At 38.1% G+C, this 22,834-nt stretch overlaps 1 protein-coding gene across 4 annotated transcripts in view; it reads right to left on the bottom strand.

Annotated features, from left to right (window-relative positions):
• The window catches only part of TRPA1 (transient receptor potential cation channel subfamily A member 1), a 47,016-nt gene extending 25,372 nt beyond the window's left edge, over positions 1 to 21,644 (bottom strand). The window contains exons 1-9 of one of the 4 annotated variants that reach the window (XM_083823853.1): positions 21,585 to 21,644; positions 14,876 to 15,047; positions 12,330 to 12,492; positions 10,410 to 10,585; positions 8,901 to 9,008; positions 7,891 to 7,999; positions 7,395 to 7,540; positions 4,059 to 4,195; positions 1,421 to 1,469 (exon numbers count right to left, since the gene is read on the bottom strand). In XM_083823853.1, coding sequence (XP_083679979.1) covers positions 1,421 to 1,469; positions 4,059 to 4,195; positions 7,395 to 7,540; positions 7,891 to 7,999; positions 8,901 to 9,008; positions 10,410 to 10,585; positions 12,330 to 12,492; positions 14,876 to 14,995 — 1,008 coding nt within the window. In that variant the 5' untranslated portion in view covers positions 14,996 to 15,047; positions 21,585 to 21,644. Of the gene's footprint in view, positions 1 to 1,420; positions 1,470 to 4,058; positions 4,196 to 7,394; positions 7,541 to 7,890; positions 8,000 to 8,900; positions 9,009 to 10,409; positions 10,586 to 12,329; positions 12,493 to 14,875; positions 16,030 to 21,584 lie in introns of those variants that run through there. The other 3 variants (XM_083823855.1, XM_083823854.1, XM_083823852.1) reach the window with 3 other exon arrangements.
• Positions 21,645 to 22,834: the final 1,190 nt, after the last annotated feature.

The raw sequence follows: 22,834 nt of genomic DNA, 5'->3' as shown, positions 1-22,834 counted from the left end.
CTTAGTTTACAATGATTTTTATTTTCAAACACAAAAATTACCAAAAATAATATAAAGAAAGTAAGCAATATAAGTCAATTTGCAACAAATGTGGATATTTAATGCATAACATGTATAAACTTTGTTCTTTATTAAAACCAGAAAGCCATTCTGACCTGGAATGTGGTATTCGTTTTGAGCAGTAAAAATCACTCCACCTTTTCTTTTTTATTCTCATGTATAAAACAGCATAGAAGATACTTAGTGATCTCACCAGGAGTTCAATCAGCAGGTAACACAGGTTGCATGTGCTGCACCCTACTAATCTTGAGTAGAATATTTTGATCCATTCCCAGAAAGACAAATGAAAACAGTCCTACAGCTTCTACATCGTTATATTCTATACGGAAAGCCAAACAAACCCTCAGCATGTATTCTATAAAAGAGGCCAAAATAGTCAAAATGACACAAGGAATTTAACTTTGTTTTCAGCAAATGTGTGTTCTTAGCAGTGTGAAAGATTTTCCCTCTAATACCTTGTGCACACAAACCGCCACATGTGAAAACATGTGCCTGTATTTCTCAGGTAATAATCTCTGTAGACAGGTTGTTTTGTCAGCCAGGTTTCAGCAGTCAAACCTCACCATTTCACATCTGGATTGAAAATAAGCACAACATCTATTTCTAACTAAATCAAACCCCTTTAAGAGAATCTTGGGAAAAGCAAAACTATACGCAGAAGAGAATTGCTCTTAATGTAATTACCAAGAAATGAAGTAAAAAATTCTTAGCAGTCATAAAATGGGAAAGTCTACTGACTTCTGAAAGTTTCCTCAGCAAACAGAGTGTGGCATATCATGGTTTTATAAGCCTTAGCTTAATTTGTATTAATGGACACCTGGAGCACTGCCAGCAGCATCCCCAGTTACTTTTTTTCCTCTTTCTCCCCTGAAGTTACTCTGTGAAGAAATATAACCAAGCTACTCAGAGTAAAAGGCATTTCTAGATCATGCACACACAAGCTTTGATACATGGCTTTGTGATCCCAGAAGAATGATATGTGCATATATTAGACAAGGATTTATTTCTGAAGAAATCGGATTAAATTTAATGCATGTTCAGCTTTTATTTTGTATTTCATATCATAAAAGTGAAGATGCCTGAACCAGTCTGTCATATCTGGTAAAAGATGTTTATGAAACTTTTCTAAGTAAGCAAAATGGAAATTAAAATGCAAGCTTTCATTCTCTGTAACTGTGGATTACTATTACAGAGCCTTAACTACCACTGTACTTTAATGTCAAGTATGTCTTATGAAGTATATATATATATATAAAACCTATAGCTAAGAAAACATTCTCCTTTATGAATTTCTCTATGCAGACCTGTAGTAACAGATAGTAATAATCTCTATAAACATATCACTTCATTAAATATTTACCATCGAAATCAAATATTCTGCCAGTTCATAATGATCAAACAAGGCCGTCCTGTGGAGAAAAAAATGCAAAATTAGAGTAACATTAGAATGGCGCATGAATTTTCAAACTGTTAGTAGCTCTATTTTCTAATATTTTCAAATATACATATATATTTTTAATAAAGAGACAGAAATACCCTTACTACATTATATTTTAAAAAGGTATTTCCTTTTTTGCCATGGGGTTTCATTTTTTAACAGTTCAATTAATGCCCTGAAAACTCACTATGCGAAACAAACACCTCATTGGTAGATGAACGGGCATTTTGCTACTGATTTTTAACAGAAATAGCTTAATTTCATAAGCCAGATCTTTCTCTATACCACACAAGGTCAAAATATAATTCCATCAGCTTTGGATTTGAATCATTACATGCAGATCTAGAACATGAAATTCATTCCATCCATCTGATCCTCAAAGTTTTTGCTATATATTTAGTTTAAAAATGCTGGAGTAGTGGTTAAAATTGAAATGGCTCAGCTAAAATGTATTCTGACTATGGCAGGCAAGTCTACTTGAAAAAATAAGAAAAAAAAAAAAAAAGGTTATACAAAACCCAACATAAATGGTGGTTACATTACAAAAATATATTAGAGTTGCCTATATGCATGAAACATTCTCGGGTTTTATTCTATGAGAAGACACTGAATTATGTGTTAGTTAAAAAAAAAACAAAACAAGCAGAGAGTATAGAACAGTTAATACACACATTCTATATGCTTTCAGAAGTCAGACCTCTGTGAAATATTTTTACTCTGTGGGCAACACAGAGGGACGATTCCAAAGCTGTGTATCTCAAAGATAACACTTCCCTTAACATTATAAGAGCTAATAACACAGGGTGTACTATAGATAGAACCAATTACCCAAAAGACATATTTGAAAATATGTATCATGGTTCCAAATAAGTCGACATGCCTCCATTATCTATAGCAGAACTCAAGCCAGGCACAAATACTGAGTGCCTCACACACATCCAAAACAAATTCCAAGGTGCCCAAACACAGAGTGAAGTTTTATAAAAATATGTAGATGGAAAATAACAGTAGAAATGTGAATGGATCACATCCAGCCTATGCTTTATGTATCCTTCACTTCTCAAAAAGTTAATGCTCTAATTCAGTTTATTTATATTCAGAGAGATTTGGGTGAGTTTCTACTTTCGAATGATTCTTGATACTGTATTTTTCCCCTCTTTCACAGACACAGGGAGCAAAAAAGTGTCATTCCATTCTTTTTGGTCCAAAGGTTTTTCCAGGACAATCACTTCCATGGATATGAGACCCAGTTATGTATTAAGTAGTACGGCTCTATTGGGTCTGCACAATTTTCTTTGGCATGCTGTCATCACTTTGTCTTCAGTAACGTTCTATTACAGTTACATTTCCAAATGTACTCAAGCCTTATCTTAACTTTACAACACGCACCCCTTTTAATTTCTTCAATTATCTTGTAATCATTTTACTTTATACCATGTTCCAAAGACCAATCATCTCTACTATCATGCTTCCTCATGAGGGGAGTGGAGGGGCAGGCACTGAGCTCTGCTCTCTGGGGACAGTGACAGGACCCAAGGGAATGGCATGGAGCTGGGACAGGGGAGGGTCAGGGAAAGGTTAGGGAAAGGTTCTTCACTGAGAGGGTGGTTGGGCACTGGGATGGGCTCCTCAAGGACATGGTCATGGCACTGGACCTCCTGGAGTTCAAGAGACATTTGGACAATGCTCTCAGACACATGGTCTGATTTTTGGGTAGTCCTGTTGCCAGGAGTTGGACTTGATGATCCTTGTGGGTCCTTTCTAACTCAGGACATTCTGTAAGTCTATGATCCTACTGCTTCCAACTTTCTACCAATTCATATTGTAAAACTCATCATAGAATAACACTGTAAAATTATCACGCTTTACTTAAATACAATGCAACTGCAAAAATGTGCAGATGGAGAAATATATTATCTTCCACAGAGCTGGTAGCCATCACATTTAAATATGTGCCTTTCTGCTGAAGATGACTGAGGAAAATCTTCCACAGTTTGGTGCTCTGGTTTAAAATAGACTGGTAAAGACTGTAAGTCTAGAAGGTTATTATGTACCAAAACGCCATCTACAACTTTGCAATCATAGGGAAGTGTACCAACATCTACTTGTACTTGAGCAGGTATAAAATATTTCTTTTTGGAAAAAAAAAAAAGTTTTTATTTTTTTAAACTGTTGACATTCTTTTACACTTATTTTCTGGAGGACATAAGCCATACTAGATGAGGACACTTGTTCCACAACCTCAGAAGCTGTTAACAAATCCATAGACTTGTTCACTTCCTTATTCTTCACTGGAGTGAATTTTCAGTACAAACTGTTAGCAACCATTCCTTGACATGGTACCAAGGTAACTAGACCACACTGTTTTGATTTTGGTATCAGCTCCAAAATCTTTAAAATTCTGACCAAATTGCAGACACTTTCATATAGTACTAAAACCATCTCTTATCCCATAGAGTTCCAACACATGTGGAAGGGTGTTCCCAAGTATACTTTATAATGTGTTACTGGATGCTGTAAGAATATCATGCCAGTGAAGTGTGGCAGAGCAGTCTCCTACCTGTGAAGCAATGTTTCCTTATTCCCATCAACAGCATCAATAATGGATTCTTCACCAGCATAGGATGACATCATTAACTTCACAATCTCAGTTGCTCCTTGAGTGGCAGCAAAATGAAGTGCCGTACATTTTTCATTCTATAAATAGGAAAGTAAAAAAACATTTAAAGCCAATCTAGCCCCCATCCTACTAAACAGGATTCATAATTCCTGAATGCCTGAATTCCTATGCATCTGAAGAAACTTTAGTCTTTAACTAAAATAGTGGAATTCTAAAGAGATCTTAAAGACCGAAACCATTAGAGAGACAGTTTTAAAGGATCACTGCAGAACTCATCATTATTCTACGCCAAACCTTTACAATATACCATAACAAGTCTTAACAATTTTCTACTTGAATTAATAAACAAGCACACACGGCAGCCTTAAACAGAAAAGATGATGCAGAAGAAAAACACAGAAAACCATAGGCAGGACAGTACAAATGAATAAGCAAACAAAACTGCCTCCATAACATGTAATACAGAAAATGCATTTTTAAGAATATCTTTGACTTCTTTATCTTCCTTAGAAGTGCTTCTTAAATACAATTTTCTGCAGGTTTCATTAAAAACAACTTGGTCTAATAAGTTTTTAACTATTATAATCTAAACAGGCATAACAACTATTAAACAATAAATAAATGATTGGAACAAGATTTGACAAAACACAATCTCATTTAGCTACATGGGACAAATCAGCTTTGATATATGCCCGAGGGTTTTGTCTTTGTTCATTTCAGAACACGAAAATTTCATTAAATGTATTGGGATGGGCTTTTTCACAATGCCATGAACATTATCAAAATGGTTCTTACCCATCACAAAACCTGCAGCACGAACCATCTCATGAAAAAGCTGTGTGTTTGAAGAACCAAACAAATACAAGAAGGCTAAACTCTTATCTTTGCTCTCATGAGTTGGTTTCAGCTTTGCAAACAATTTGGTTAATGTCAGATACTTTTTCAACACGAAGCTGGGAGTAGGCCTTTACATCAACAGTATCACAGTGCAATCGTGGTATCACAAATTTGTGCTTGTTTACAAAAAAGACACTATAAAGGGTAGGGCAAGGTTAAGGATTAATAAAAGTGATGAGAAAGGGTCAGATCAAATATCCCATTTCTGGCAAGGTGCCTAGTAAAGAGTTTGAAAGGAAAGCTGTACCACTGTGGTACTTCTCCAGAGTGCTCTCCCCTACTGCATCTGTGATTCAACAACATCCTAAGCCAGAGGGGATGTCACTGTAATCAGCAGTTACAGACAGATTTTATTCTCCTATGGATCTGTCCATTTTAAATCCATGCAAACTCTTCATATACCCAACATCCTATGTAACTTGTGTGAAGTAGCACACTGACATTTTGTTGCCCCTCTGATAAATGAGAAGGGAGAATTACTAACAACAGACATGGAGGAGGCTGAGGTACTCAACAAATTCTTTGTCTCAGCCTTCACTGCCACTCAGGCTTGCCATGTCTCTCGTTTCCCTGAAACCATAGATGAGGGCTGGGGGAGCAAAGTCCCTCCCACTGTAAGTGACGAGCAGATTCGAGACCACCTGATGAAACTGAACAAGTACAAGTCTATGATGCCACGCATCCCAGGGTCCTGAAGGAATCGGCTGATGTAGTTGCCAAGACTCTCTCCATCATATTTGAAAAGTTCTGGCAGTCAGATGAAGGCACTGGTGACTGGAAAAAGGGAAACATAACTCCCATTTTTAAAAAGAGTAAAAAGGAGGACCTGGGGAACTACAGACTAGTGAGCCTCACCTCTGTGCCTAGCAAGATCAGGGAAAAGACCCTTCTGGAAGCAATGTCAAGACACATGTAAGACAAAGAGGAGACCTGAGACAGCCAGCATGGCTTCTGTAACGGCAAATCATGCCTGACCAATCTGGTGGCCTTCTATGATGGAGTAACTGCATTAGTCAAGAATGGAATTCCTATGGATGTCATCTACTTGGACTTCTGTAACATCTTTGACACAGTCCCACATGACATCCTGATCTCCAAATTAGACAGATATGGATCTGAAGGGTGGATTTGACCATTCAGTGGAAAAGGAATCGGCTTGAAAGCCACACCCAGAGAGTGGTGGTCAATGGATCTATGTCCAAGTGGAGGCTGGTGGTCAGTGGTGTCACTCAGGGGTCTGTCTTGGGACCAGTACTGTTTAATATCTTTATGAATGACATAGACAGTGGGATTGAGTGCACCCTCAGCAAGTTTGCAGATGACACCAAGCTGAGTAGTACAGTTGATACAATAGAAGGGATGGGATGACATACAAAGGGACCTGGACAAACTAGGAAAGTGGGCCCATGTGAACCTAATGAGGTTCAAGAAGTCTAAATGCAAGGTGCTGCACCTTGGTCGAGGTAATTCCAGAAATGAGCACAGACTGGGAGAAGAATTCACTGAGAGCAGCCCTGCAGAGAAGGACCTGGGAGTTCTGGTGGACAGAAAGCTCAACATGAGCCAGCAGTGCACGCTTACAGCTCAGAAAGCCAACTGAGTCTTGGGCTGCATCAACAGAGGAGTGGTCAGCAGGTCGGGGGAGGTGATTGTCCCCCTCTAATGTGCCGTCACAAGGCCCCACTTGGAGTGCTGCATCCAGGTCTGGGGACCCCAGCACCAGAAGGATGAGGATCCATTACAGCGGGCCCAGAGGAGGGCCACAAAGATGATCAGGGGGCTGGAGCACCTCTCCTAAGAAGAAAGGCTGAGAGGGCTGGGGATGTTCAGCCTGAAGAAGAGAAGGCTCTGGGGAGACCTCATTGCAGCTTTTCAGTACTTAAAGGGGGCTAATAAAAAAGATGGAGAACAACTCTTTACTTGGGCCGATAATGACAGGAGGAATGGTTTAAACTAAAAGAGGGGAGATTTAGATGAGATATTAGGAGGAAATTCTTCGCTCAGACAGTAGTGAGGCACTGGAAAAGGTTGCCCAGAGATGCTGTGGATACCTCATCCCTGAAGGTGTTCTGGGACAGGTTGGATGAGGCCCTGGGCAACCTGATCTAGTGGATAGCATCCCTACCCATGGCCGCGGGGTTGGAACAAGACGATCTTTAAGGTTCCTTCCAACCCAAGCCATTCTATGTTTCTGTGGTTCTATGATATGATTTTGCCTCATTTGAACTACAGACTTGTTTTCATTTGCTTCTCCCCAGGCATTGCATCGGAAAACACAATGACCAATAAATATCTGTTCATCTTCTCTCTGTACTACTCAGAGTTTCAGAGATATCTAGTCTTTATCAAAACTATATTTCACTACATTGCAAGTTTTACCTGTTTTAGATCAATTTGGGCTCCAAATTCAATGCACATTTTAATCATTTCTAAGTCCCCACTTTGAACTGCCAAATGAAGTGGACTGCACTTCCCATTATTGGTAAAATTGATGTGGGTTTTAGCAGAGTGACCCAATTCTTCACCTGAGAGATGAAAATAAATGGAAAGCAAAGAAGATATAACAAAAGATATATATATATATATTAATAACAATTAGAACAACAACTGTGGAATAACATTCTCTTCCTCCCACTTTTCAAACCTATAATTAAACAATGGATGGGCACACATTTAGGAACGCAGTGAAGCTTCTGCAGTAATCCTACAAAAGTTACTAGCATGAATTGCCCATAGGAATATTTGCATTGACTTCTTCTAAGCTCCATTACAGTTGTAAGTGCTTGTTTACAGTTCTTTGAGTTGTAAACCTGTAAATTGGTATTGTTACTACAAATAATACATTGTGCTGAATACTTTTAAACAAAGTATTTACCTTTTTTTAAAAGAATTTCCATACATGTTTTTGCACCTGAAAATGCAGCAGCATGGATGGGCATACATCCTGTTTTGTTTGGTTTACATATTTTCCCACCATTTTCAATCTGAAAAACAATGTCTGGATATAGCTTAATGACAAACAGAAAATTCTCACTCATGAATATATCGTTGCAGATATAGTCTCCTCTGCAGCTGTCTCCTTTTTTATGTTGCATATGCATTGTGAAGTTAGTATATATCTTCTGTGTGTTACCTCCATAGTTTTATACATACATGTGCTTCTTTTTGTTTTGCTTTCTTTCTTTTTTATGACCTTCAAGATTAGTTGTTTTTTGTTTGTTTGTTTGTTTGCCACACAAATATGCTTATATACTGCCTTAAAAGATTAAAGTTTGTGAGTAGCCTTGAAGACAATCACTTGACATACACATCTTAATTTTTTTCCACAAATCAGGCAAGATTTTTTCACACAATGTATGGACAAGTAAAGGAACTCAGGTATGCCTGAATTTTTTCTACTGTTTTCTAAATCACAAAATACATCTCTTTTTTTTTTTTTTTCAAAGTATATGTAGCCTGGGGACCTCAGAACATACATAAGAATTACTCCCACCATCTTTTCAAAGAGCTCCTAAGTTTTTCATGAAGTTTTCTTCATGCTTCAGAAGCATATAAATGAAAACTATAAAAAAGAATGACATAGGGGAAGATAAAACACTGTATTTCAGACCCCCCCAAAAGTTCTTTTTGAATTTTAAATCCCACTTTTTCCCCAGCTGATGTTGCGTTTATTTAATAGATGGAGATACTGTAAGGGCATCCACTGAATATTTATTTGCAGTATAAACATCTCATAAAAGTAGCACACATAGGCACACACCTATGCAAAATATCTTGAATATTGCATCCATGAACCTTCCTCCATTAAGCAAAGAACACAGGAATAAAATATCACTGCATCAAAGTAAACAGAATCACATCAAAAAATGCAATAATTATACCTACCAGGAGTGTCAGTGCTTCAGGATTATCCTTGTAACATGCTACAATTATAGGTGTGTTTCCTGCTTCACCTTCCAAATTAACATCTGTACTGCTATGCTGGACTAAAATCTAGATATTTAAGAAAAAATGCAGTCACCCATAAGCAAAAAGAACAACAAAGGCCTATTCTATTACTTTTGTTGTTTATCAGCTATAGCACTCTTATGACTTGCTCTTTTCGCATGCAGAAGTCCATAGTGCAGAAGCAGAGGAGGGACAAAATGAGGAAGAATGTAAAAATATGCAGGTGAAAAGTGCTGGTGAGAACAGACAAATCAAATTCTTTATGGCAGACAGCTGCCTAACTAAGATAAATGCTGCAGTAACTCCAGAGTATCTTAAGTTTCTTAAGTATCTTAAAGTTTTATTTAACAATTTATCTAATACTGGGAGAAAACCTTTTCTGTAGCAGATTGCAGATAGGGATTTTCAAATGAAGTTTATTATTACTGTGATATTCTGTAATCCCTGGAAAGGGGCAATGCTGGAGACTCTAGTCAATTAGGCATTTTTTGGACAGTTATATATAAGATCAAAGGAGATGAGACTTAAAAATAGGAACCGTTCTAGTCATGAATCCCTATTTCAGTCCCTGTTGACAGCTAACACTGAGCTATCAGCGTTAGCCAGTATCTCTGTGACTGCTTCCCACATATTTATGAGGAGCAGAGGATCTGAAAATGACATGACCATACTGCACCACATTTTTGTTTCTATACCCGTGTATTTATTTATTTCTCCTTCAATAATTCCAATGATTTTTTTGAATTTTCTGGTACTGGATGAACTGACACATTTTAATCGTTCTCACGGAATTTGATGATAGAAATCACATGAAAATTAGCTTGAACAAAGAACAGAGTGGGGAAAAAATTAGAGCACATACTTAGTCAAGGGCAGAGCTGCAAGATAACCCAAATAAAGAACTTTATACAAAGCCCATTTTTAAAATGTCATTGTATTTTAGATTTTATAATTTTATAATTCTTAATTGATAATAAATACAGATTTTGTGAAAGATGCGAGGACAGTAAAATGTTTTAGCACTGAAAATCTCTAAAGGATTTTAAATCTTGAATACAGGAACATGATTTTCTTTCCTTTGGATGAACTAGAAAAAGAGACATCTTCAAAGAGAAAAAAAAAAATGTGTTGTGGTTGCATTGACATAGTAAATTCAAGAACTTTACAAATTATAAAATTATATCCAAATACCATATATGGAATGAAAACATTCTCACTATACTTGGTCAAATGACAAAAAATAGTGTTAAAAAGAACCTTCTGCTGTGCTGAGAAGACCCAAACCTTTCTATAAGGATTGTATGTTGTATATTCTGCTTGCCAAAGAAGGCATATGAGGAGCTACATCCAGGATACAGCATATATAAACAAGGTCTTGGTGTTCTGCACACAGCTGCTGCTGAGCTGCTTATCAAATCTGTATATTTATGTGGACTTTAGACTTACCTTAACAATTTCATTATGCAGGGACTGTACGGCCATATGCAAAGGTGCCATCATATTGGAGTTGAGAATGTTTGGATTGGCTCCTCTACTGAGAAGTAAACTAACACTTTCAACCTGGTTTTTCTTTGTGGCCCAGTGCAGTGGGGTATTTCCAGAAGAATCCATCACATTTAATACTAGGTCAAAGGAGAGCAAATAAAACCAAAAACAAAGCAAAATCATCAAATGTTACAATCGTGTTTTCTAAAAAAAGTGTCTTCAATGAAGGTTTAGGTCTGTGCTACTGTGCTTCTTTAAAGAGAAAAAGAGAAAGATCACATTTCACACAATGTGCTGCGTTAAATTAACTACATATTGTGCTGAAAACAGTGTATTGGTGAGAGAAAATGTTCTATTAAAATATTAGTGCCTTAAAGTATTAGTGCATTACAATAGCAGAGAGGAAGTTTGATAAGGTTAGGAAATAACAATAAAGCTTTTTATTAGATCTTTAGAAATTATAATAGCAGAGAGATAGGAAGGGTGAAACATCTGTCTATTTCCTGCACATTATTGTACCCTCTTTTTTTTTTCCCCCCAGAGTTACTTGATTTACCTCTTTCCTTGCCTCTTCTCTTTCCTACCTTCTTTGACTTTGCAGCCATTGCTTTAGAGGCCACACAGAACAAGCAAGTGCAAACAATTAAAATAAGAGATAACAAAAAACTGCTTGCAAATTATGAGAGGATTACAGCCTTCATCTATTCAAATTTGTTTAAGACCACAGATGTAAATCAGTTCATGTCAGTCATAAAACTGGTCTGTTCTACATATATATTTTGAGTTTCAAAATTGGAAATTAATTTCAAAATAAACTCTGAAAAATCAAGGCAAAAATGATATACTGAAAAAAAAAAAGAATATTTTTCAGCCAGAATAATCTAAAATTTGTCTGTCATTTGGTGAAAAATGAGCATTTCTCATGAGCATTTCTCATCATTTTATGTTTGCTCAGTAGCCCACAGTCTATCAGTGGAGTTCTAGGCAGTTTCACTACGCTGACTAACAACTATTAAACAACATGTTTTTACAGAAAATGTTTTTACATCATTCAAGAACCCATGTTCTCCCACTTACTGCTTCTTCCCTAAAATTCTTTAGATGACCTATCTCATCAAATATTTATTTTTCCCCACTATTAAGTAAACAAGAGTGAAATGATAATAATGACAGAAACTAGTACCTTCTTCTCAGTACCTCCATACTTTCTTACTTCTATATCTGTTTCCTCTTGGCTAGTACCAACCATGTGTCTGCAGCTTAACAAATGTTTGTTTCCACTACATTATATTGAACTGTACGTTCAATGTATTACTCCTAAACTGACGTTTTTATTAAATTATATCAGAACTCCATTAAAACAGGTCTGAAGTGCTTATGTGCATTCAGAAAATATTCAATTATGTATCAACACTAAATTGACTTGGAAATATTTAACAAGTGTTAACAACTTGAATGACAAGTACAAGAAACAACAACACTTTTCTGTTTCCAGTGTTTTAAATGTGATAAAAGATGATATATAATGCACATAAGGAAGATAGTCAAGCCTGATGTACCTCTGTGAAGTTTTCTTTTTCTTATCTGAAGACCATAAAACTGAGTTCCAAATGATGTAAGGGGCACCAAATCACTGTATTAGAGAGCAAACAGTACTAAGACAATAAGGGTGACCCAAATCATACCTAAGATACTGCAAAATGTGACAGTTTCAACTATTTTTGCATGTAGAAATATAGATAACACATACCAATTCTACCTAAGTTGGGTAACAAACACTTTCATTACTGATTTTTTTTTTAATTCCATTAAATAAAATAATTCATAAAATGTGTGTTACCTTCACAGGACGAATCATCTATAATCAACTGCATTAATTACCTTCACAGGACGAATCATCTATAATCAACTGCATTAATTCTATTTGACCTCCTTCTGCAGCATGATGCAGTGGGGTGGCATTTAATTCATCCACTTTGGTAAGTCCAGAACGATTCTTCTTAATGAAGCTCCGCAGCCTACAGGCACTTCCATCTGAAATCACCTATTTTGGACATATATTTTCTCATTTACTTTCATAAAGCAGTACACAAATCCTGATCAGATCAAGTCAACAGTGAAACTGATTTTACTGAACAGAACAAAAATTAACAGAAATGGAAGTGATCTAGAATATATTATTTCATCTTCTGCAGTGAGATCAAGATAGTCCCTCCAACCCAGGAACCTCGAACTAAAAAAGTCATCACTTTCAGTTATGTACTTTGCAGCTGTGACCAAATCAAATGAATTCAAGAGAGATGAAAAACTGATAATAGTGTTCATCTCCTCTTCTGGACTTTTCTACAGAGACTGACATTATGATATGGGCTTTTGATTCCAGCCCTTGGGTTTCTATGATTGTAAAATCAGAGCATATATAATCTATGATTATATGTCAGAGCAACCAATAAATTCTTCAGTTTACAGCTCTGTCCTACTTGCATCCCATGGGCCTCAGCTCAAAACAACCCAGCATCTTCATGCTGTAATACAATAAAAACCCTCTGACAGCTCAGCCATCTCACATCTTTATACAACCCTGATACTGCACTTTGCAGCCTAAACCCACTATGGAAAGCCTGCAGATTCTTCCTCTAGGAAGTTAAAGTGTTTCAAAAAACATTCTTGCAGATGAGGAAAGGTAGTAAAAATGAGTGCAATAGAATGGGCAAAAATCTAAAGTTATTCAAGTTATTAAAAAAGATTAAAAGGGAATTAAAAAAAGGGGGGGGGGGGAGAAGAGAAAAATGCATACCAAAAGTAATGCAAACTCTCAAATATGATTAAGAAAGCAAAGCAAGAAAAAAGGAAATCCCAAAAATCACCATTCTCTCCTCAGCAGCAAAAGAAAAGAAAAACTTCATCTCCAGGATCCCTCAAGCCACAAAGACTCAAAAGTTTTTGCTCTCATTAAGCAAATACATGTTATGGGGCTGCTCATTCAAACACTTAAGCATGTGTTTAACTTCTTTCAGCTTAATAGTCCCATTGACATCAATGAGATTACTCATGTGAATGATGTTACAAATATGTTTAAAGATTTAGGACATTGGGGCCAAACACAGGGGTAGCATCTGCTCCAAAAGTGCAATCAGAGAGAGCTGATAGAAAACAGGCGATATCATTGTGAAATGGGTATTCAGGATGACTCAACAGTCATAAAAATAAGAGGTCAATAACATACACAAACATCTACACATTTTATACACATTGAAGGACTATTTAAGAAATTATTATAGATCCCTATATATATGCATCAAGTATCTTGTATTCCTCCTTACATTATAATGTAATTTTAATTGTAAACAATTTTAAATCATTCTACCGATTTAAATCACATTTCATCACTAAGTTGGGACTTTTTGTCAATGTGAGATAAAATGTGGCTGAAATACTGCATGATGAGAATTTCTAACATCAAAAATAAGATTGTTTAGCCAGTACTGCAGTGTTTCCATAACAAAATAGGAAAGCAAGAAATCAGTTAGGTCCTCTTCGTACTTTGTTTACCTTGAAAAAAAATGAAACAAAACAAAACAGACAAAAAACACCAAAACAAACAAACAAACAAAAACTAACCAACAAAAAAAAAAAAAAGAGCAATCTTTTTAACCAACAGCAACTCCTTTCTGGTTTGCCTGACCTGCTCCGTAAGGACAGATCACCTACCTGAGCAGCAACTCACGTAACGCAGAGGAGGTGTTGCTTGGGACTAGAGCTGGCACACGGGGCATGAGGTTAGAAATGACATCAAACCCATCCACGTACTTTGGCATATTTGTTTAGGTAACTTTGGAGATTTTTAAGAATAGGTTGTCATCTAATTAACCTTTTGCTTAATTATTCTGACTGTTACAAAAGGCTTCTCTAGCATCTGGTCAAGGTTTCTCTCATTGCAACATGAATGCATCACTTCTTGTCCTATTCTCCCTTTTCCTCCGTAACAGTTCCAGTACTCAACTTTCTTTTCGGGACGTTTTTGCTAGAGGGTGTACTCATGACCACATCACCACGTAGACCTCTGGAAAAGGGGTCTCCTCCACAGGGCCACGCCAGGGGATGCCAGCCCATTTCAGCTCCTCACACCCTCCCTTTGCCCTACTCTGGCCTTTGAGCCACTGCCACCATGCCACCTCCCGCCCCTCACAGCTCTTCGGGGGCACCTCGACGTGGCCATGGAAAAGGCGTTGTGGAGGGAAGGTTATCAGGGACATGACATCTTTTCCCTGTCTTGCTCACCTCACGTCCCTTGCCCACCTCATGCCCCTCACCCCAAGTCTCTGCCATGGGCGCCATCGTATCCCCACCGGGCTTCACCCCCGCTACCCTCCGCCCCGGGGACCCCCCACCACACTGGGCAGCACCCCGCTGCCCTCCCCACGCACCTTGAAGACATCCTGCGAGGCGACGGAGGCGGCATCCGCTTCGCAGACGACGCCCTGGTAGGCGCTGGACCCGGCCGCCTTCTCCCGCGACTGGCAGAGCCGCCACAGAGAGCGCTTCATGGCGCCCGCCCGCCCGGCTCCGAGCAGCGCCCGCCCCGCCCGCTCCGGCTACCTGCGGGGCGAGAGACCGAGTGGCGGCCGCCGCCGAGGCACGGACCGGGCCGCCCCGCCGCGGAGCCGGCAGGAGGCGGGGAAAGCGGGCGGAGGCGCTCCGCCGCTGCCCCCGGGAGGGCGAAGCGATGCCGGCCGGGGCCGCCCCTGCGCCCGGGGGCCCGGAGGGGGCTTCGGGTGTCGCGGCTTCGAGGGCTGCTGGCTCTCCCGGGGCCGGGGGGGGATCGTCCCTCCGCTCACAGGCAGCGCCCGGGGTCGTCCCTCAGGGGGAGAAGCCCGGCTCCCTCAGGCGCCGCCGTCGGAGAGCGGTGCCACGGCCGGCCGCCTGCGGTGGGGTCAATGTGGGGAGGGAGCCGAGCGCCCACGCTTTTTTTTTGTTTTGTTTTTGTTTTTTCTGTTTAATTCTCTCAGTGCTGCGAGATTTCCGGAGTATCTGCCTAGAGATCTCAGCGCATCTGTGAAGGCGAAACCTGCACCGAAGGAAGAGGCAGCGCAAAATTGGGGCACCCGGTGCGAAACTGTGAGGAGAAGAAACACTCCTCTGGGCCAGCCCCTGCCTTGTAGCGGCACAGTGGGGACTCAGAGGACTTTCTTCTAGCCCTTGTTGTACCAGAAAATCCGGAGCAGCTTAGGAAAGCTGTAGCAAAAATGTAGAAAGAAGCGGTGCGACGTATTTCAAAGGGTTAACCACTAAAGCAACTTTAACTGAGTCATACTGAGTCTTTAATGAAATCGTTTGTAATTCAGGAAAGCTAACAGTTTACTTAATGTGATAAGAAAAGCCATACCAAAGGTCAGGCTTGCAGCCCTGGCTCAAAGTAGCGGCCGGGGCAGATGCTCGGGGAAAAACAATAGGAAGCGTGTGGGAGCGCTTTCTGCCTGCGAGGTCATGGTTTGCGGCCCTCAACAGCTTCCTGACCCAGGTGTTGCACCCAGTCCGGCCTGTTTAATACCCATCAATTCGTAATTCTCCATTACTTTGCTCCTGCCCCTTTGGAGCCCTTTTTATGCTGTTCGTGCCACAACATCCAGTGGCACTAAGTGCCATAATTTCATTGTGTATTTGTGGGAAAAAAAAAATAAAAAATTCTTTTTACCACTAATTTCACTTAGTGCTCCCTAGTGTTTTTATTTGGAGAAATTGAGAGTTGTTTCCCATTTTTTATTCCTGTTACTACTCAATATTTCGAGAAGTTTTTTTCCATCTCTTCTTGCTGATGGGACTGGGTTTGCATGGTTTCCTTTCTGAGGGAAGCCATTTGATATCCCTGAGCATCCTCATCCTGCTACTCTGCATCTTTTCTATGCTCCTTTTGAAACGGAATGACAAGACCTACGAGCAGAAATCTTGTAGTCATGCAATGCTATTAATTAGTTGCTCGTTTTTTTTCTTCATTCCTCTCCTAAATGTTCACAATGGTATTTGCTTTTTTGAATGCCATTGAGCTAAGTCTCTAGAGAATTTTTGCTGCTCCACCACAATCCCTTTTCTGAGTGGTGATAGTATAAATAGCATTAATTATCGTGTGAGGGTAGTTGGGTTTATAGCTCCCTTGTGTGCCCACTTAGCCTTTACCAACACTGAATTTCATTTGACATTGCATTACTCTATGCCCCACAGTTATCTTCAGTTTTGGTCATTCTGAAAAATTCAACAATGCCTTCCTGGTCACCAGAATATCTTTACACCACTGGTCCTTATGCTGATTTTGTGGGGTCCTAAGGAACCTCCCTGCCTTGCAAATACTATCCATTTAATTCTGTTCTGTGTTTTGTAGCCCTTAATCAGGTTCAGGAAATCCTGCCTGCCTGTCCTAGAACAATTTTTGTTTCATTAAGAGACAACAAGGAGGGACCTTACTGAAGGACTCTCCCAAATGCACGTATCACTGGCATCATTTATACTTTTGCACTTGCCAGTTCCTTCAGATAGTTCCACAGCTACGTGTAATGCCAGACTTCTCTGAAACACTGTGTTCACTGTGTTGATCCTAGAGCCTTTAACTCCAAAACCATGTATAGTAAGATGCTTAAAGTTACACACCCTTAACTCAATAGTCTTAAAATCCTACGATTATATAGTCCTAAGACTAACTCAGTGATTTTAAATGCTTGTGGTGTAGACCTTCAGTCATATGATTTTTCAGGCAACATTAAAAAAATGAAAAAAACATGTATTCAGCCCACATTCTGTGGAAGTCATAGGTACTGTATATGTTCAACAGCAGCACATTTAAGGTACATTTTTATGTCATCTTTAACCGTGACAGTGAAAGAGGGTAATTTATGCTACAGCAAGAAAGCTATACTTAAGAAAGCTAGCCATTAGCGGCTTCAGTGATTTTAATTGTATGTCTTGAGATTAAGTCACTGGAGGAGTCCTTTGTATTTCTAAACCCTTTCATGGTACTTCCATTAAGAGCAGCCCCAGATGGTGAGATTGTTCACCTTTCCATGGTGAAGCCCCTTTTAATTCCCTGTCTAGCCTTCACTTTTCTGTTGTCTATAGCCCTCTTTATGAAAAATTCAACTCAACAAGTAGCAGTCTAGATGCTGTATAAAAAAAACAAATGCTGTTTTCTGCAAGAATCATTACCTGGAAATAAAGACAGAGATCACTGAAACATTGGTAAGTATTGTTAAGTTCATATCATCCATTTTTTCTTAAACCTCTCTAAACTGCAGTCAGAATAATGCTGTGAAAAAATAAATGTCATGATCCTCAAACAACCAGTTTTACTTATTTTCTTGAATCTGATAATGCTGCCCCCTTCTTTTAGAATTACTGTTAGTTTTCAGTCTTCTAGTAAATGTTCAGAAGAATATTCAGACGACGAAAAATAATACAGATTTTCCATTCCCAGGAGGAATCAAATGGAATTTTAAGTAGGCTGACCACAGCTTTTATTTCTACATAATGATTTGACATAAGGAACTAATTCACATAAGTAGTCAAAGAGTAACCTTTTTACGACTGTTTTTCCCAAGAGTGGATTAAAATACATTTATACCATTTTATTTCAAACATGATCTTGCTAATGGTAGAATAGTGGATCCATTAGTACAAGCAAAGTTCACTAAAAGTAACCACAGAATAACATTTCATTAAAAATGATTGTTTAATAATTAAATTGTATATACAGTAAATATGCACCATTCCAGTCCTGTAGCCTTAGTAATAGTGTACTGCAATTTTGTTAAATTTGTAGGCATAGGAACTGCAAATTCAAGCAAATAACAGTAATGAAAAGAATGTACTGTATGTTTTCTGCTTTGGAAGTGCTTTATTTGGCAACAGTGTTATACAAATTATGAAGTTTAAAATTATATTGAGGATTGTGTATTGTCAGCTTAATTCAGTAAGCCAAATGAATTTCTGATGTTACTTCAGATATTGGTTATGGTCATCTAGAAATTAATCTGACCTACTGCCTAACCAAGCTTGGACACACTGTCTCTTACAAGTTTTTTGAAACATTCTCTTACTTCCAATTGAGAAAAAAGTTGAATTTAACTCATTTAACTCACATTTTACAGATACGTCTAATGGATTTTTCATTGTATTTTTTCTTCTTGACATTTTGATGAGGTAAGGAACATGCTGTAATCCTCAGCAGAAGATTTTAAGTTACTGACAGATTTATTACATACCTTGTTCAAAAAAGTGAATATAGAAAACAATAATTATTCCTCTATGCTGTGGTGTTTGTTTTTTTTTGTTTTGTTTTGTTTTTTTCCTGGTGATAACCACATATGAAATACACATATTGAGTCTTGCTCTTAATTCTTCAGACAAGAAGCATATAAGCTGGATCTACAAAAGGGTGGTAGACTACTGCAAAAGTGAATACAATCCCAAACGCCCTGCCCCTGCGAGAGCTGGATGCTTCAGAGTGGAGCATGTGCAGGTGAATGTGACCCAAGTACCTGTTTCAAACAGTAATCCTCCTGTGAATAAGGGAGCTAAGACGTTCCTTGCAAGCTACCTCTTGCAAGCATAAGGCTTCTTACATACCATGTACAGTTGAAAACCGCAGCATAAGTCTCCCTCAGACTTTTCCTACTTTTTAAGAAAACAGTCCTGGCCACAGTATGGTAGCTTGCTTTCTGGTAGTGAGGCTCTCTACTCCTCCTGATGAAGCTGTGCTAATGTAGAGCCAGAGATTGAAACAGAACCACAGAATGGCTGAGGCTGGAAGGGACCTCTGGAAGTCACCTGGTCTAACCCAAGCAGGGCCACCCAGAGCAGGTTGCCCAGGACCATGTCAGGGTAAAAGTGCTGATGTCTGGCTCCCTAGCTCACTGGAAAACTTACCTTCTTGCTTCTGCCTCCAGGACTGTTTTTGCAGTTTTTCATTCAGCTATCATTGACCAAACCCAGCAACCGTCTTTGAAGCAGGGACCTCAACCCTGGACATCCCTTAACAGCCAAATTTAGGAAAAGTTGAACTATCAGGCTTCAGAAACTTTCTGGTCCATAATGTCCAATCAGTCTTAAGCTTGGCTATTATGTGCAAATTGGTTTCAGTTCTGGATATTGCAGAGATATACCTCTAGGTGTACCAGCTGTAAACAACTGGAGAAACAGACATGAAATATATGTTCCTCAGGATATTCATATATGTAAGTGTTAGGCAAGAGTTTGTTTTAGGCAAGACACTCTTATATTTAAGAAACCTAAATGCCTAAATATACCTACAGTCTAGTTTAAGGAATTTCTTGCTGACCATTGTTACATTCAGAAAATATTTTTTCTTAGTGCTGTTTGTTCTTTCCTCATCAGCCGCATATTTTATATCACCATTGCTGTCCTAACATGCACGCGGTTCTTCATCCTAAATGCTGAATGTAAAATAGCAGTGCACATTATTTCCAACAGTATTAATGTCAGCATTTCAAAGTTATTTTTACAACGGTAACTCTACCCTGTCTACAGTATCATCCTACCATCTCTATCTCTTGCAAATTCTTCTCCATTGGCTTCTCTGTTTATATTTCGTGGTTGCTTAATCCTCTTTCTTCTCTTTACCTGACATTATTTTCTTTCTGTACATATTATCCATCCAAAGCCTGTCTTCCCCTTAGCTTCTGCTGGCTATACTTTCATTTTTCATGTGAAGAGGATTCACTTAACTCTCTAACCTTCTCATATGCAAACAGTTTCTGGACAGAGTGCATGCCTTGCACTCCCAGAATTTCTAATATCTAAAGGAGACATAGTTCCTACCTTTCCAGTGGTTAACCTGAACATTTTATATGAGTAACTGTGAGTAAAAAATAGAACTATATTGCCAAAGGAGAAAACACTTGAAGTCTTCGTGATACGCTCTCTGTGGATCCTCACAGAATGGTATAACCACAACAGAATGTCAGTTTGTCAAAATAGAATGCAGTTCCTATCATCCATGTCTGACTACATCTCAGGTTTTCACTTCTTTCAAACATCAGTGTTATTTTCCTAAATGTCTATATGATTTTATTTATTTATTTTTTCTTCTCAAAGAATTGCCCATGAAATTACACAGGAATCATGAAGCAGAACTTTTGGTATATTAAACTATATTTCTGTCAGGATAGGAAAAAAAACACAACTTGTTCAAAACTAGAATTATTAAAATCTATGTCATACGGTGCAAATAAACTATATATATTATTTTAAAATTGATGAGAACATCTTGAAAATGGGTCTGCATATATAATTAAGTGAAAATGATGCTTACATATCTGAATTTGTAAAATATAGAAATAGAATTTCTTTTTAAATTAAACTAATATAATTCAGAAAAGAGAAAAAGGCCAAATTGTTTTTATGAAACATCTTTAAATGCAATATCCCGTACGTTAGACAGTCCTTATAACTTGCTGATTCTCGATTTGATTTCCTCAAGATCTGGACATTCCCATCCTAGCTTGAGGGTGGTATTAATATCAACGTCATTGAGATGTTGTGTTTCTCTAAGAATAAATTCTGTATGTTTATTAGGTGGAATAGATATGGTACTTGTCTGAAATATATTTTCTATGTCATATGTAGTAGATATGAAATGATTATGAGACCATCAGTAATAATAGTCTATTTTAGTCTTAGCCAATATAATTAAATGTTTCAGTTACTAACAAATAGTTAATATTTACTAGTAAGGTAGGTGCAATATTTAGATATATATATTTTTTCGTATGTATCTACTGGGGAAAAGAAACAATATCTGGTGGCCAAAATAAATGCTAGACTGTGAAAAAGTATTGCCAATTAAAAGAAATGTAAATTCATACTGAACATGAAAGGATGGCACATTATTTGTACATTACTTGCATTTTCCTACTTGGAAAAAGTAGTTTTTATTAAAATTCACTACGCTATGTATCATACAGTTCTTCAACTAGCTGAAAGTATGAAAAATTTACATATAAATAAGAATTCCAAATATTCTATCCTGTATTTTTAACACAGACAGCTCCCTAAAAGCGTAACAAAAATAGGCCCAACAAAAATTTGAGCAACAGAATTTGAGCTACAGGAAAACTATATTCTGCTTACCATTCAAGATGTTTGCAGGTGATTTCTCTCGGAAGCAACACATATATAAAGAAAATAAAGATATGACTATTTGAATCCTTATCTGATTCTTATATCAGTAAGTTCTTGTGACGTGTGAAGCCACCAGGTATGTCATCCAGTGGCTTGCTCTGTGTAGCCAGCCGCTTATTTAAAAGAGGTGGGATGCATTGCTTAGCGTGGGAGGAGCATCAATATTCATCAAGTGATCCTTGAAGCATTCTCTTTTAAATACTTCTGATCAAACCCCATCCATTTTCATTTCTGGCTGCAAATGTACCTTTTGTACCAGAAGTTTTTTCTAATGCGATATCTTTGAGTAGTTTTTGTTTTGTTAGGTAGTCACTGGAGGGTACTTGTTTACCTATTTGCAGTGAACTAATTGCTTTTAATGGAAAATCTAAATATCACTGAAGAGGAATACTGGCTACTTATGAAGATTCACTTTAGTATTAAATGTTTCAAAAATTAGAGTTCGCATACAAAAAGTAGTGGACTGTGATCAATATCTAATGCAATGTGGGGCAACATAAGAGTTACATGTTCCTACGTTTTGAAATATACATCATACTTAGTTTTCTGCACTTTATTTTGAAAGTGCCACAAAATTGCTTAGTTCATTTGAACTAATTCTCAGATGACTCCTTGGTCCCATCTGCATTAGACTGAAAGTCAGACTATACAGTTCTCTGATGCTGGAACAGTTACTGTGGCTAGCCTTTTGATAGAGAACAATGTTTCCTTGTGCTAGCATGCATGTATATCAGTCAAATTATCTAACCACATACACTAAAATACGTAATTATGCAATCAGGAAAGCAGCTCATATACTCTGAGCAATATCACAGATTTAAGGTCTGTGTGATTTCATCTTCGTGCTTCAGAATCTATGAGTCCTACTGATTTTCAAACCAGGGATTTGGTCTGTGGCTCAGAGAACCACATTTTCAAGCTTTCCTATTATTTTGATTGCATTGAAGCTTGACAACGCCAAAATATTTAGAATAAAGTATTTAAATTTACATGAAGTCTCCTAAATCAACATTTGACAAAGATCGACCTTCTGATTCTGCAGCTCATCCTTCCCCAGCCTGCTGAAAAGCACCAAGCATTGTAACTCATCCACGCTAGCTCTGTTCATGACCAGAAAAGCTTAGTGACTCAAGAAGACAGATGAAGAACAGCTTTCTAACCTACAAAAATCAAACAGCTTAGAAACTTCTCCTTACAGA

Source organism: Anser anser (assembly GCF_964211835.1).
Source record: "Anser anser genome assembly, chromosome: 2".
In the NCBI taxonomy this organism is placed as follows: domain Eukaryota; kingdom Metazoa; phylum Chordata; class Aves; order Anseriformes; family Anatidae; genus Anser; species Anser anser.
Note: the sequence above shows the minus strand (reverse complement) of the source record. Positions and strands in the feature narration are given on the sequence as shown.